General features: G+C 50.3%; 5 protein-coding genes across 5 annotated transcripts; all 5 read right to left on the minus strand.

The window, feature by feature from the left end:
- Positions 1–905: 905 nt before the first annotated feature.
- TrAtP1_005155 (uncharacterized protein) lies at positions 906–2,015 on the minus strand (the record flags this gene model as incomplete). Its single annotated transcript, XM_066112606.1, has 2 exons — positions 906–1,089; positions 1,957–2,015. 2 exons carry the CDS (start codon positions 2,013–2,015, stop codon positions 906–908), a joined length of 243 nt encoding a protein of 80 aa, XP_065968691.1.
- TrAtP1_005156 (uncharacterized protein) lies at positions 2,009–5,176 on the minus strand. Its single transcript, XM_066112607.1, has 5 exons — positions 3,895–5,176; positions 3,485–3,765; positions 3,172–3,371; positions 2,530–3,107; positions 2,009–2,457 (listed from the first exon to the last, which is right to left on the minus strand). The coding sequence occupies exons 1-5, from the start codon at positions 4,229–4,231 to the stop codon at positions 2,291–2,293; spliced, it is 1,563 nt and encodes a 520-aa protein (XP_065968692.1). The 5' UTR covers positions 4,232–5,176; the 3' UTR covers positions 2,009–2,290.
- A 1,670-nt stretch (positions 5,177–6,846) lies between these two features.
- On the minus strand, positions 6,847–7,287 carry TrAtP1_005157 (uncharacterized protein; the record flags this gene model as incomplete). The annotated part of the gene is made up of 1 exon (XM_014093405.2): positions 6,847–7,287. The coding sequence occupies one exon, from the start codon at positions 7,285–7,287 to the stop codon at positions 6,847–6,849; it is 441 nt and encodes a 146-aa protein (XP_013948880.1).
- Positions 7,288–7,983: 696 nt separating this feature from the next.
- TrAtP1_005158 (uncharacterized protein) lies at positions 7,984–10,180 on the minus strand. The gene has a single exon (XM_014093406.2). The coding sequence runs from the start codon at positions 10,065–10,067 to the stop codon at positions 8,214–8,216; it is 1,854 nt and encodes a 617-aa protein (XP_013948881.2). The 5' UTR covers positions 10,068–10,180; the 3' UTR covers positions 7,984–8,213.
- A 319-nt stretch (positions 10,181–10,499) lies between these two features.
- TrAtP1_005159 (uncharacterized protein) lies at positions 10,500–10,865 on the minus strand (the record flags this gene model as incomplete). Its single annotated transcript, XM_066112608.1, has 1 exon — positions 10,500–10,865. The coding sequence occupies one exon, from the start codon at positions 10,863–10,865 to the stop codon at positions 10,500–10,502; it is 366 nt and encodes a 121-aa protein (XP_065968693.1).
- Positions 10,866–13,974: the final 3,109 nt, after the last annotated feature.

The raw sequence follows: 13,974 nt of genomic DNA on the forward strand, positions 1-13,974 counted from the left end.
TGATAAGGAGCCCTGGGATATCGGTCAAAGCACAGCATAACATGAACTGACCGATGAGCTGGGACGCAAACAAGGGGAGAGCATGGGAGACAAGGCAAAAAGTATGATATACAAGGTTGTAGCTACGGAGTACTCCGTACAGTATTGAGCTTTTTACCTGTCGTGGATTGGAGGATTGGATGGAGGGAGCGAAGGGCAACAGACCCGAAACCTTGGACGGATTGCATGGGGAGGACAAGACTGGCGCTAAATCGAATCCAACAAGCAGATCGGTGAGCTCTTGCAGCCATAGGCCAACGGCAAAGGTCCAAGTTCCCGTTTCTCGTAGGTAGTCTCTTGACCGCTAGTCCCCAAGACTCTTTTCTCACACACACTCGACCTTACCCTGTAGTGGCTTGCATTGGAGTAACATCACCATCTTTTCTGGCTAAAAGACGGTTCTACCAATCGATGGTGTTTGGGCCTTGTAAGCTAGTGATCCCGCGTATACGCATTGTTGCCCTCCTAATTCTAGTAGTATACTACTGGTTGTATAGGCATTGCCTCCGGGAGAAGGACATTTGTAGCGGTACTTGTACTAGACGGGTGGCCGGGATTATACTCTCTCCTTGCATCTCCAAGTGCGTGGATGATGCTCCTTTCTCAAACAACCATGATGCTGGATGCATATACATGAAATCCGGGGTGCGGCACTGGCGGCTTTTTTTACGAGCTGCGGGAAGGATACGCGTGACGTTGGAGGTGCAGCTGGCTGAACAGCCCTTATATTGATACGTGTTGGCTCGGCTCGCGTTTTTCTGGGGTACGCCATGTATGTGCATACAGGAGGCATGGTGTTGAACTATCACATCAGCTGGCCTAGCCATGCGAGATAAGCACATAGTCTTCTCCCTAGTAGGAGCAGTCTAGCTGGCAGAAGGAAGAGTGACGGCTGAAAGGCCCGTTCCCGTCAACTGCCATCCCCAGGATTTCCATCCCTCACCGACATAATGACAGCGGTAGGATAGCCAAAAGGGAGAGAAGGAGAGGGAGATAAGCTGCAGAGAGGCTTGGCTTGTCCCGCTAGCAATGTAGATGCAATGCAATGTACTGTAGGCATGCAAGTATAAGTCAGCTGCGTCAAAGTGACAAGTCTCTCTCGTGTCTTCGTTTGTGAGGTATAGCTAGCTCCGTTAAACGTGGGAAAAAGAAGAATATGGGGGGGAACTGCAGTTCTCCCTTGGTTCGTGGGCAGAAGTTCGGGGTTTAGCGAGAAGATTTCCATCACGAGATGGGAAGAGACGCAAAAGGCAGGGATACTTGAAAAAAGTTTAACTTCCCTCATGACTCTCTCCCTTTTCTCGCCTTTTTTTTTTTTTTAAACTTTTGGACAGGGTCCTGTATGGGGGCGCTTTTCGAATGCCTTTTCTGGTCTTTGCATTTTCTCGATTTCGATTTCGATGCAGTGAATGACAATTTGAGTTAGAGGCGTGACCTGTTGCGGTGGATGATATAGAGTTGGGAACGTGCATATCGGAGACGTAATAACTCAGAACTCACATTGGCTTTTGGTTTCTTTTTTTTTCTCTCTCCTCATATCTCGAATTGTGATTATGAAATCTATGCCGCTGCATTGACAGATCTATGACGTTTGTATAAAAAAAATATCCGCGGCTATGCATGCGAGGGTCATATGTAGAGTATATCTAGACAAGCAAGGGAGGCATATCTGGTATGTCGCGTGGCACATGAGGAAAAAAAAAACTTTCTTTGCCTCCTTTTTTTTTTTCTGCGTGGGGGCCATGTTTTGAGTTTTTTTTTTCTTTTGAGTCAAGCAAGCGAAGTGACGGTGAGCAGTCTCACGTTATTTGCTTCTTTCTTTCTGCAGGGAGTATGAGGAGACAGTTTCATGAGTCTGCCTAGTTTGTAGTCAGTGCGCAGTTCAAGTCTCAGAAAGAAAGGGATACCGATTCTTACCTTGAGCTCAGTCTTCGCAAGTGTTGCTGCTTTGGTGAAATTCTCGATGACAACGGCATATGACACGAGTTTGACTCCTTTCAAGACAACTGGACGTCTGTTTTGAGTCAATTCTATGCCAAGACGAAGGAGCAACGACAACTGAGTGTTCAAAATTCATAATTTATTCAGCCAACTATGTAAATTTTGTTTCCCGCCATCATCGTTCACCTCAAAAAACACCAGCCACCAAACGCCACTCCTTGGGTATCAAAAATCCTCTTTTTGTCCTTATCGAGAAGGAAATATATATATATATTTAAAAAATTGAAAAGGGTCCAAACTCGCTTAATCTTCATGCACAGGGGGGGCCGGCATAGTTCTTGTGGCCCCATGCCCAGTACCAGATACCGGAGACGAGCATCGCGGCAACAAACACAACGGGAGCATAGTTGACTGTCTCGGCTGTGACGGGGATGACAGTCGGCATGCAAAACAGCGGCATAGCAAGCAGAGACCAGGCTGTGAAACGTATTCAGTTAGTCAACTACTTGGCAATAGCAATTATGGAATTGGAGAATGATTTATGCTTACCAACTGTGATGACATTGCAGAAAGTACCAAGATGGCCAAGATAGAACTTGCCCCTGCGGACTTGCTTCCTTCCGCTTAGCAGACTGATGGCAACGGGAGTTCCATACGCGGCGGTCAGGCAAATGACACCGACGCCGGAGAAGGCGTTGAAGGCGGCGGAAGAGCCAAAGTAGATGACTCCAAGGATGATTTGTACAACCATACTGAGCATCATGGCGTTGAGAGGCACGTCCAGAGTCTTGTTGACCTTGACCCACCACTTGGAGCCCGGGATGGCACCATCACGGGCAAAGGCCCAAGTGCAACGAGACGCGGCGGTGGTGCAGCCAATTCCGCACATGACGGCGAGGACCATGATGGGGATGAGGAGGCCAATGGCACCGCCAGAAGAGCCGACGGCGGACTTGATGATGGGAGGCACGGGCTGGGCGCTAACAAGCTCGGCGAGGGCCTGCAGGTCGTCGATGACGAAGACGAGAGGGACGAGGAACAGCAGGCCGGCAATGGTGTTGATGACGATGGTGGCAACCATGGCCTTGGGGACCTGGGTGGCAGGGTCTCTGACTTCTTCGCACATGCTGACGTCGGCCTGTTAGTATACCTGACGAAGAAAGGGGTCATGTCAAAAAGCAAGTCACTTACGAAATGATCATTCCTGTTGAAGAGGTAGCATATGCAGCGTGAAGCAAGCCAACGCAGAAAGACCATCCGCTGGGCCAGCCGGAGAAGGATTCAAAGTGGCCAAATACCCATTTGGCATCGTTTCGTCCCTCCTTGGCAAGGACCAGAATAGTGACCATGAGGGCAATGACACCAGCAAATGTCCAGAAAACAGCGGCAGTCTGCCGGCAGAGTTAGCATGCGAGATTATAGGAACGGGGATAGGCCAAGGCAAGACAAATCACCAGTCTTGGAGTCAACTATAAAAGGAAAAAAAAGATATCAGACGACTTACATCTAGCCAAGGGAGCCACTTATTGCCAAAGGCAGACACGGCATTGCAGAACAGCGTCAGAGCCAAGAAGATGAGGAAAACCTGCCATGTTTCACCAGCAAAGATGCCGACACCAGGCTCCTTTTCAAACACATTGATGCACGAAACGAAGAACAAGGTGCTGCCAAAGTTGACGGCCAGGGTGATTGTGATATTGCCAACGATGAAGAGCCAACCGGTGATCCAGCTTGCAATGCGCCTCCACTTGGGAGAAGCCAGCATAAAGGCTTGATAGTAGACACCTGGAGAAAGCGACAAAGATTAGCACTGTTTATGATATTTTGCGGTTGTTTGGAGAGCTCGCGACAAATGCGCAAGGCATGTCGCAAGATCCAAAAGCGAAAAAAGCGACTGGAATTGGCGAGATATACCTCCGGCAGTAGGATAAACACTCGTGATTTCGCCCAGCGAGGCTGCGACGCAGATGATGATGAGAGAGACCAGGACCCAACCCCAGATGATGTCAACAGGGCCGCCTCCCAGCAACGGGTAGTATAACGTCGTGGCCAAGCCGTACGGGATCGAGGCGAGGACAAAGGACATGAAGGCGACTTGGGCCGTCGATCGGTTGCGCGACAGCTCGGGCGTGTAGCCGAGGGTCTCGAGGAGGTGGTCGGCGGTGTCTTCGACGCTGGACAGCTGGTTGCTCTCCAGCCGCTTGGAGTCGATGGCAGGCGGGCTTGCGCCCTTGGACGAGGAGGACGACATGACGGGCGAGGACGAGGCCGTCTGGAGAAAGGACCGAGGGTATCACGACAACGAGAGGAGTTGCGGAGAAGAGAACGTCGCTAGAGGCACACGGCGAGAAGAAAAGATTTCAAAGAGGCTCGGAAAATAGAGCAAGTGGGTAATTAAACGAGGAGGAGCAGCGAGAGAAGGCACGTGTGGTCTAGACTTTGCGACAGGCTACGAGATCCAACAGTCGATTGTGTTGAGAGGCTGTAGCGCCGAAACTCATGCAGGTAAGCAGGGTCAAGGGAACCGGGATGCTGTGATAGACGAGCTGAAGTCCATGTGCGACTAGGCCGCATGCGAAGTCTGTCGCGTGCTTGGGGGGTCTTGGAGCCTTGTCTAGACGAGGACGGGGGACTTTGTAAAGAAAGAAGAGAAAGAAATTTGGTGTTTCTTTTTTTTTTTTTTTCTGGTGGGGGAAAGGCTAAGAGTGTCTCTGATTCCAAAAAGGTGATGAGAATTGGAAAGTAGAAAGAAAAAAAAAACAAGATAAAATTCAAGTCCAAGTAGGAGGACGAGAGAAGAGAAAGAGAGGAAAACCACCGAGTCGAGGAAATCACAAAGTACCAAAAAAGCATGTCTCTCTCTCCTCTTTTTTCCTCTCCCGTCTCTCTTATTTGGCACCGGCGGGGCGGCTCCGGCCAGTTTCAGTAAAAGCAACTCGGCGTGGATCGACGCTCCGAGAAGTTGGCGCTAAAGAAAAGGGAAAACAAGCCATGTCCGTGTTCCAATCAGGTGCAGCTTTTGGCTACGACATGGACGAGCAGGAGAGTCATTCATGGGGCTAAATAGAGCCTTGTCCTTGGACCTGGGACGGCGTGAGAGGCCTCGAGTTGATACCAAAGCTGCTTGGATCGCAGGTACATTCATATCCGTCTACTACTACAAGCGAGGTATTTCCCCCATGGCGGATTGGACGCTAGCTCGAGTTTTTCCCATCAACATCTTCAAGGGATGATGGGCTTTTGGACGATATGGCGCCGCAACTGGAGCAGTTCCCCAGGCTAGCGAGGCAGCGAGGCTCGGGGCTAGACTGGACCGGACAAGGGGGAGGCGAAGAAAACCGGTCCTGGGATGGCTTTGCCTGGCTTTGACTGGCTGTCGTGGGCTCGGCGGTGGCCCCAGGTGGCTTCGTTAGTGGCATTAGACGGTTGTCCAACCTTGCCAACACTACGTCAGACGTCGTTTTGGCCGCAAGAGGCGGTCTTGGCCGAACGAAAGCCTGCGAGATTGTGGTGTGAACGGCTGTTTCCATTTGTTTTAGTGTTTCTAGAAGGGCTTTAAATCCAGGGTGCAGCGTAAGACTTGTGTGATGTAGATCTTGAATTTTGTTTTTAGGATGCTTACGAGTGGCAGCGGGCTGGAGATGGCAGATAAGATTTATGAGAGGTGCTTATGAGATTTGCTCGCGTATCAGTGCAGTCAGAGCTGTTTGTTGATGCTTGAAGCCAACGCGTTGGTGAGGCATGCCAACATGCCAAATCGCCAACGCGGCATGTGCCTACAAAAGGTCTCACGAGGTACATTGCATTGCATGTACATGAATACGAAGCAACAGCAACGCCGCAGACAGAAAAGAAAAAAACCAGAGTCAGTACAGACAAAAAAGGACCCGCAAGCACATGCAAATTCGCCAACTCGCCGCTAAGCCCCAATAACCCGTTCTCGGTGGGCTGTTGAGGAAAGACTGCACGAGGGCCTCTCCACGCACTAGGCTCTAAGAGCGAGGGCTGCCCGTCGAATTCAACAAAGTTGATCCCTGGAGAGCGAGTTGATGGAGTCTAGACGATGGACACGGCAAATTAGAGCCCGTTATCTGCCAATAGATTGCCAGCTAATACGCTCAGCTAATGCTATCTAGAGCTGTGTCTGTGTCTCAGTAGGGGCATCTGTACTTCAAGTTGCATGTCACAAATACACCAGGAGAAGACAATTGGAAGCACTTTTGGTGTCTTCAATTCATATAAACAAAGTAAAAGCAGCACTTGGCTTACATGAAAACGATGCTGCTCGATATCCCATGTATACGCAAGAGTTGGCCTGTCTATCCATCCTCTTATCCTCGCTACAAATGCACACCGCACTGTTGTTAATTTTCTCAAAACAGCCCTGCTCCCGTATCTATCCATCACAACCATTCTAGCCTAGCCTCGTAGTCTCATCCTATCCCTTGCATCCATCCGCTCATTGTCTCATTGTCCGTGGCAAGCCGCGATCCACCGCAGTTTCGTCTTGCGATAATCTCGGCCCATCTGTCTCGGTCAGAACTTGATAGCCGATTGCTCGCGTGTCTTGCTCGTCTCTTTTTACAGCATATCGCGCTGATCCCTAATCTTTTTTTCCCTCTCTCTACTTTTGCGCGTCATCTTCCATCACTAGGTACATGTCATTGTCGTCAGTGTCTTGATGCAAATCCGCTAAGTACAAATTGCGTATATATAGTCTATATTGATATCCAGCTTTTTTGAGCTCCCTCTCCTCCTTCGCGTCCATCCATCTATCCATCTATCCTGGTGTCTAATCTCCTTTCTCTGCTTCGTCTCTTCCCCTCTCTCCCTTTCCAAATTAAGCTCCTCTTCACAGCTATACAGTTAACCCCGTCCACCATTGTAATCCGCGCCGCCAGACTTTCTCAGCAGCTTCACAAGGTCGTCCTCCTTGAGCTCTGACTCCTCCTCCGCCGTCACGGCCAGGTGGTGATGCGCAAGTACCTTCTTGACCTCGCTGCTCTCGACACTGACGCGCGCTTTTCGCATCACCTTTGTGTTCTTGCCGATCCAAATCACCAGCACAAACTTGACCCGCGTGCTCTCCTTGTCGTTGGCATATTCGATCCGCACGTAGCCGTACTGCACCCCGTCGTCGCTCAGGGACGCGACAAGCTCGCTCAGGCCGCCGGTTCCAGTCTGCGTCAAGGCCAGCTTGTTGCCCACGGCGCCCGCGTACGAGAGGAGCATCCAATTGGTCTCGAGCTTGTCGTTGCGCACATCGTCGTAGGCGGCCACGATATCGGGGGCGTCGAGTCCAGACATTTTCGCTCTCTATTGTTGTGATCTGGCGCTGTAGATGCGATATAGAGTGTTGTTCGTAGAGCGTCTTCGTGGCGGGCCGCCGATTCAGGAGCGCAGGATATGATTCCGAGGCTCGGTCGGCACGTGCGGGATCTGCCGGAGACGGCGAGTTAGCATCGATCTGAGACGGGCTCTTCTGGATCCTGCGCTTCTCTGCTCTCCCTGCGCTTCGTTTCGCGTACCTTGCAGACTCGACGGGCGGATATCAAAGGGTTCAGTGTTGGGAGAGCAAAAGGCGGGCGGGGAACAAGGCCGGACTATGTACGAATCGTCGGCCTGAGCCTCCACCCCCTTTCGCCAGCTAATCGATTAATTACCTAGTCCCTGGGACGCATTGCGCCCCCAGCCTACCCTGGACTTTTTGTAAAAAGGAGCAGTGAACAGCAGAAGCTCTGTACTTGAGGCATGGCCCAACAAGTGTAAATCTGACTTGACACAATCAATGAGATCTGCCCAGTGAGTTCTTTTTGCTCTTGATACACGTGGTAATCTGGCGTCGGTGACATCTGCGTTCCAATACTGCAACCCTCCAGAGCGACTAGCCCCATCCACCTGCTTGTAATTCTGCGCGGGAGATCTGCTTTGCAATTGCTGTTCCTTGCATAGTCTGATAAAGGTGAAGAATACTAAAGTAGTATCAAAGAGTACGTCTCGATGCTGCATAGATGCCATGTGCCCATGTGTATTCTTGGTTCAACATATACCTACATCTACTATTAATGTGCTCCAACAGATTAACTGTACAATCGAGTGTATCTGGGCAAGCATATGCCCATCTATCAAACGCTCATGTCCGTCTAGCTACCAGTTGCATTGTCTGTAAACAGCTTCAATGCCTGAAGCTGAAAATCATTTGCTTCCCATTTTGCTCCAGCACATCATTACAACTATTCAACCTCTGCTTTCACCAAATCCCAACATTTCCGCATCCCCGTCCCCATTGACTCAAAAGCATCAACATCAACGACCCATTGCCTGGGCTGTTCCTCGTCATCCTCTGCTACCATAGCATCTTCTCCCACGGTGAAGAGATGGACGTGCATTGTCAGTTTGATGTGCGTAAACTGCCAATCTATGTTGCCCAGTTCGCCCTTGTATGACACCTTTGGCTTTTTACTGGCTTTGGTGCCATGTAAAAGCCCCGACACGTATTCGAGAGACAGCTGTTCCCGCTTCTTTTTATCCAATTTTGCTGGCGTCTCGAGTAGCTTGCTGGGGAATTCCCATAGCCCGGCCAACAGGCCTTTCAGTGGTCGCCGCTGGATCAGATACTGGCCGTCACTACGGCGGATGGCACAGACGAGCGTTTCCTCCATGCGGACGGCTTTCTTGATGGGCTTGACGGGAAACCTGCGCGCGTATCTTGTGATTGCTTCCATTGTCTCTTTGGAAGCTACCGAAGCCGCAGTCGAAGGAGAGGAAGAAAGGGATGAGGAGCTACTGATGGTTTTCTTCGTAAACGCGAAGGCTGTCAACGTGGCCTGCTTGCTTTGCTTTGCATCGGGTTTCTTGGCCTTGCCACGCTTCTTGTCCTGTGCCGAATCATCATCGCTGTCTTCAAGGCCACCCTCGAATGGCTCGCACAAGGTGCAGGCATCTTCGATATCTGGTATCCTAGGAGAAGCTTCCTTTGACTTTTTGGCCTGGAGTTCGCCTTCTTTGTAAACACGGCAAGTTGATGTAATTGGACACTGCGAGCAGTTCGGATTTGGCGTGCAGATTGTGCTGCCCAGCTCCATAAGTGCTTGGCCCCATTGCCCTGGCCTGTCATTGGGCTCAGTGTTTATTAAGCCATCGTCACCGTCCAGCTCTGATGTAGCCTTGACCAGGGCATCTGCCGCGGCCCAGATGGTGTCGATGACGGCCTTGTCTGTCTTTACGTTTCCATGTATGCCCAGTTGCCTGCTCAGCACTCTGAAAACGTTGCCATCAACCATGGCGCTGGGGTTGCCAAAGACGATGCATGAAATTGCGCCTGCGGTGTATGCCCCGACTCCCGGCATCTTGGCTTCAAGATCTTTTGCAGACGATGGTAAAAGGCCTTTCATGTCTGGATCGCCGACTGCAAGCTTTGCTGCTTCATGGATTCTCGTTGCCCGGCTGTAATATCCCAGCCCACTCCACATGGCAAGCACATCTTCAGATTTTGCCGCTGCGAGGTCGTGTATCGTTGGCCATTTGGCCATCCAGCGAGTCCAGTAGTCGATGACGGTGGCCACGCGAGTCTGCTGGAGCATGATTTCGCTGATCCATACTTCGTAGGCGCGTTTCTCGAGCGTCGTTCGAAGCTCGATTGGGTCTGGTATCATTTGGGGATCAACCCAGGATTTTCTCCATGGCATAGATCGCGATTCGCTGACGGAATGGAACCACGAAAGCAAGGCTTTACGACCCTGAGATCCGACATCTTTATCTAAGAGCAGGGGTCTGTGATATATGATGGAGTGCTGGCGAGAAGGCGGCAAGCATGTTTCTTTTGGCGTTTCTGTGGAATCCCGGGCAAAGAGTCTTTTACGCAAAGCGTCGTTTTGTTTTACTGAACGTGAAGCAGAAGCCGTCTTTCGCTTCTTGGTGGCATTTTCTGGGGGGCTGAGCTCAGCTTCAATCTCAAAGTCAGAATCGCCACTTAGCGACGCGGCATCTTGAAGCTTTTTTGATCGAGAGAGACTGTTGTCGGACGGATTTATTTTTGTTTTGGAAGCTGCTCTAGCAGGTGGTCTTTGACGCTTTGTTGCAGGCATGGCTTAATTCAGGTTGCCATGGATTGATGTAAATACAATTAAAGTGCATGTGGTTTCGGTCATCTTTTTGCTGGAATGAAGCGCGTCTGGCAATTAATCGCGACGCGCACGGACCACTTCAATTATTTGCTGCAGGGAGCGAAAAACGAACACCAAAAAAGGGTGGATATACGTGTATTTGCGTATCGCTACCGGCTTCTTTTCGAATTTGAATATTCGGAAGAATTGTGTTGGAGAACTTGTATGAATACAGAGTGAGAAGCATACCTTGTATGTGGACGTCTTTTGTAGTGCGTACACGTTCTTATTTCACCAAGACGCATAGATGTGCAAGGATTCATCGTTTGAGACTCGCGTTCCAAGACGTTTTATATAGTGTAAAGGGTATATACAGGCGTCAAATTATACATCCATCGTCTTGTATTCCACCTCTCAAAGTCCAAGCAGCATGGCCGCAACAGACACCGCTGCCGGCACCGCCTGCACATACAAAATCCTCCTGCTGGCCGTCGCCGCGCCATACACGCCCGCAACTCCTACACATCCCAAAAAGAACAGCCTGATCTGCTCTCCAAAGCTCTCCACCGGGTGGGCAAGTCCCCAGAACAGCCCTGCGGCGAGGAATCCGTTGTAGAGGCCCTGGTTGGCCGCCAGCACTTTGGTCTTTGTGGCGAAGTCGGGGGCCAGCTTGAAGGCTTTGTGGCCGCGCGGGGTGTCCCACAGGAACATCTCCAGGGCGAGGATGTAGATGTGGATGGCACCCACGGCGCCGGTGGCGAGCTTGGAGAATAGGGCCATTGTCTTTGTTTCTTCGCTTTTGTCGTATTTGATTCCCGAGTTTCTAATGTATTTGAAGCAAAGTCCGTAGGCGGGCTGAAGGCAAGCGGTGCTGGCCCCCAATTATCGGTTGGCCGAGAAGACTTTGGCTGACTGAACGTGGCTTTCGGGGAACCTGGTCTGGCAGGCGATTGGCTGCCTGGGCTGGTGGCGTCGTAGTTTGAATTAGCTGCGGAATGAATACCGGGCGAACTTTGTTTGAGAGCGGAATCAAGGTATGATGGACAGTAGGTAACGAAAGCGTTCAATTGGGATGTACCAGACGCTCTTTAATATGCAGTGGTAGTAAAGCCCTGTTCACGTAGAGGTCCAGTTGTGTTGGCTGCGCCTATCGGGCTGAGCGATGGCTTACTGCAAACGGACGTCTCTGTAACCTTTCCAACGCCAATTCGGTGGGTCTGATCTCACTCTTGGCGTCAGATTGGCTAGCTTTCTACGAATGCACCGCTGTAATTTGGTAAAAAGAGACGCTGTTGCCTGTGGCTGCCGGCAATGAAGCTTCTGTGCCGAGGCATGTCTCCGTACGAGCGGCTTACTGTAAATATAGCTTATTTATTGAGCCAGACAGCGGCCAAAGGATCGAGAGTTTGCATATCGTCATCTGAATGTACCTATTACTAGACAGTTGCTATGCAATTGAGCATCTGCGACCGACTGTGCTATGTCTGAAGCTTGGAGTATTCATTGAACATGGGAGTTATCAGTGAAGCAGACCTATCAGTCAGCTATCAAATAGCAGAGACTTCATTTTCTACTTGACTCAAAAGTTGAGACGATGAAGCGTGGAAATGAGACTAATAATGATCCGGTTCTTTATAAGCAAAGAGGGTCGGTACAGGCAACGGCAGATGGAGAAATAATAAGATTGGGTAGTGCTTGTAATAGATAAATGCTGGCAACAGGATTAAAAGCTCTCGGGTATGGCGTTTCGTACGCATACTTCAAAGGCTGCTAGATTCGAGCTCCATGTTCTAGTCTTGGTTCAGGGCCATATTCTTAAATGCGTTCAAGACATCCAACTCGCATATCTGTTGTTCCTCGTAGGACGGTTAGTTTGATCGTCTGGAACAGGCTCTCAACTTGACGGAATATGTTAAGCCGAAGAATCGTCATACTCCGCTCACAAATGTTCGCAGAGCTCCTTTGGAGCATGCTTGTACAAGTGTATTTCATCAGAGGCTAAAAGGCATTCTCATTTCGACAGGGCGTGAATCAGAGCTGTAGAAGATGCTACATGTCGCGTCGGTCTGGAAAGATTGCCGAACCTGCGTGGTCGTTATGCGTCAAACCAACATCTTCCCACTTTACCCCATCGCAACTCCAGCTGAGCCAAGTTCACGTTGCAGCAAGGAACTATCGAAGTTAATACTGGGAGAGTCATCCGTTCATCCGTTCAGAACAAACACTTCAACCTCCCGCCGGGCGCCACGATAGCTTGTCATGTCGTCGTGCCATCCAACGGCGGTCATTCGAGTCTAAGCCATTGTTGGGGGTCCAAGCCATGAATAGTGTCTTATACGCGCCTTGCTGTTGTGATGTCAAATTGAAGCTTTCAATAGCGTCTTTTTAAAGCTGAAGAGGGATAAACAAGAAAAGAAATAGATGGATAAATATAGTTAAGCTGATAGTTCCCTTGTGTCCGTCGCCCTGCTGAAGACTCACACTTTTGTCTATTATTAGGAGCTTGTCTTGTCGAGAAGGCGACCCCATTCTGTGGGGGACCGGCCAACTTCAAGGCATGACCAAGCTGAGATTATGCGGGGAAGCTACCTCGTACAGAGGCTCAAGATAGCAAGCGTAGCAATATCACAGATAGGAGATGGGCTTTCTGTAAAGGGCGCGACGCTGGTATACAGGCACTAAGGACACTAGATAACATGTCTATACCTAGGAATGGAGCTTCAAGGTAACGTCTGAGGCAGCTAGAGCCATATCCATAAAAATGCACATCTATTCCGAAGATAGCTTCTGGTTTGACAGCTCTACGGAGTACGGATAAAGACAACGGATCTCGCCTTGTTGGCCCGAGGAGGGCCTCCATCCTTGAAGCTCCAAGAGGAAGTTTCGCACCAGCATCCGTGGGGGTCGAGCTCAAAGCCAGGGCGTGCCGTGATGGAACGTTCTGATATGGGCTACTTGGTCACCGCCGATAATGAAGACACAGAGAATCTTGTGCCAAGAGGCGCCTCGCAACGTTGGGATGATGCATGGGGGGTCTGGTTGGTGGGGTTTTATCATCAACGCTGGATAAGGAGAAGCCACGGACGCAAGATAATGGCCTGGCAGAGCATAAGGGAAGCTGGTAGGTACATGTAGTCTTAAAAGCTGCAAAACAATGCTCGCAGATAACGAATGATGGGCGCGTGAGCATTGCTGGTCAGGGATTAGCAAGTAAACGGATAAAAGTCCAACTTCAGAATGAGGAGACCGGAGCAACTGAAAAAGGGCCGGCCAATAGCAGTGCACGGATCGAGCAAGAATGTCTAGATCCATGTCCAGGTTAATGCAGTGAGCCGCACCTCTTTGCTCGCTCGTCCGTGTCGTTACTGGGCACATTGGTACTGGGAGATTCAAGACGTATACAAGTACCGAGGAAGACAAAGCATACACGTACTGTTTACGAGTGTATACATACATGGGCTCTAAGCTATGATGCGGCAGCCACTTTTGCAAGCTCTTCCATCACTATGTAGTGCTATAAGCAGACATTGAACACACAATCCTGGGTACCGTCTCTTCGTATGGTGGTGGATAACACGTTGTGGGGGTCAATAGGGCCAATAAGCCAGTCTCAGCGCCAAGCCAAGGTCTGAATATGCACCTGTACTCTCGACGGCTTCCGGTACCTGAGATGATCGTGGCTGAGCCCATCTCAGCTCGATTTCGCCTCGACGATGAAACGGAATTTGAGCCTCGTCTCACCGAAGATGCAATACATTATTCATGCATCTGTCTTGTCTCATGGCCACTTGGTGAAGCTACCCCCGCATTTGGATGAAGGCTCATGAATAGCCGGCAAAGTCTCACCGTCGGGATGCAAACCCACCAGCGGGCTCCCATTTACGACAAC

The sequence above is a fragment of the Trichoderma atroviride genome, chromosome 2 (assembly GCF_020647795.1).
Source record: "Trichoderma atroviride chromosome 2, complete sequence".
Classification (NCBI taxonomy): domain Eukaryota; kingdom Fungi; phylum Ascomycota; class Sordariomycetes; order Hypocreales; family Hypocreaceae; genus Trichoderma; species Trichoderma atroviride.

Excerpts from the sequence above, each read along its gene's own strand:
- TrAtP1_005156 (XM_066112607.1), bottom strand. The coding sequence starts at position 4,231 with ATGTCGTCCTCCTCGTCCAAGGGCGCAAGCCCGCCTGCCATCGACTCC. Across the intron at positions 3,766-3,894 it reads TGTTTATCCTACTGCCGGAG|GTGTCTACTATCAAGCCTTT; the intron begins GTATATCTCGCC and ends CGCTTTCTCCAG. Across the intron at positions 3,372-3,484 it reads AGTGGCTCCCTTGGCTAGAT|ACTGCCGCTGTTTTCTGGAC; the intron begins GTAAGTCGTCTG and ends CTCTGCCGGCAG.
- TrAtP1_005158 (XM_014093406.2), bottom strand. The coding sequence starts at position 10,067 with ATGCCTGCAACAAAGCGTCAAAGACCACCTGCTAGAGCAGCTTCCAAA.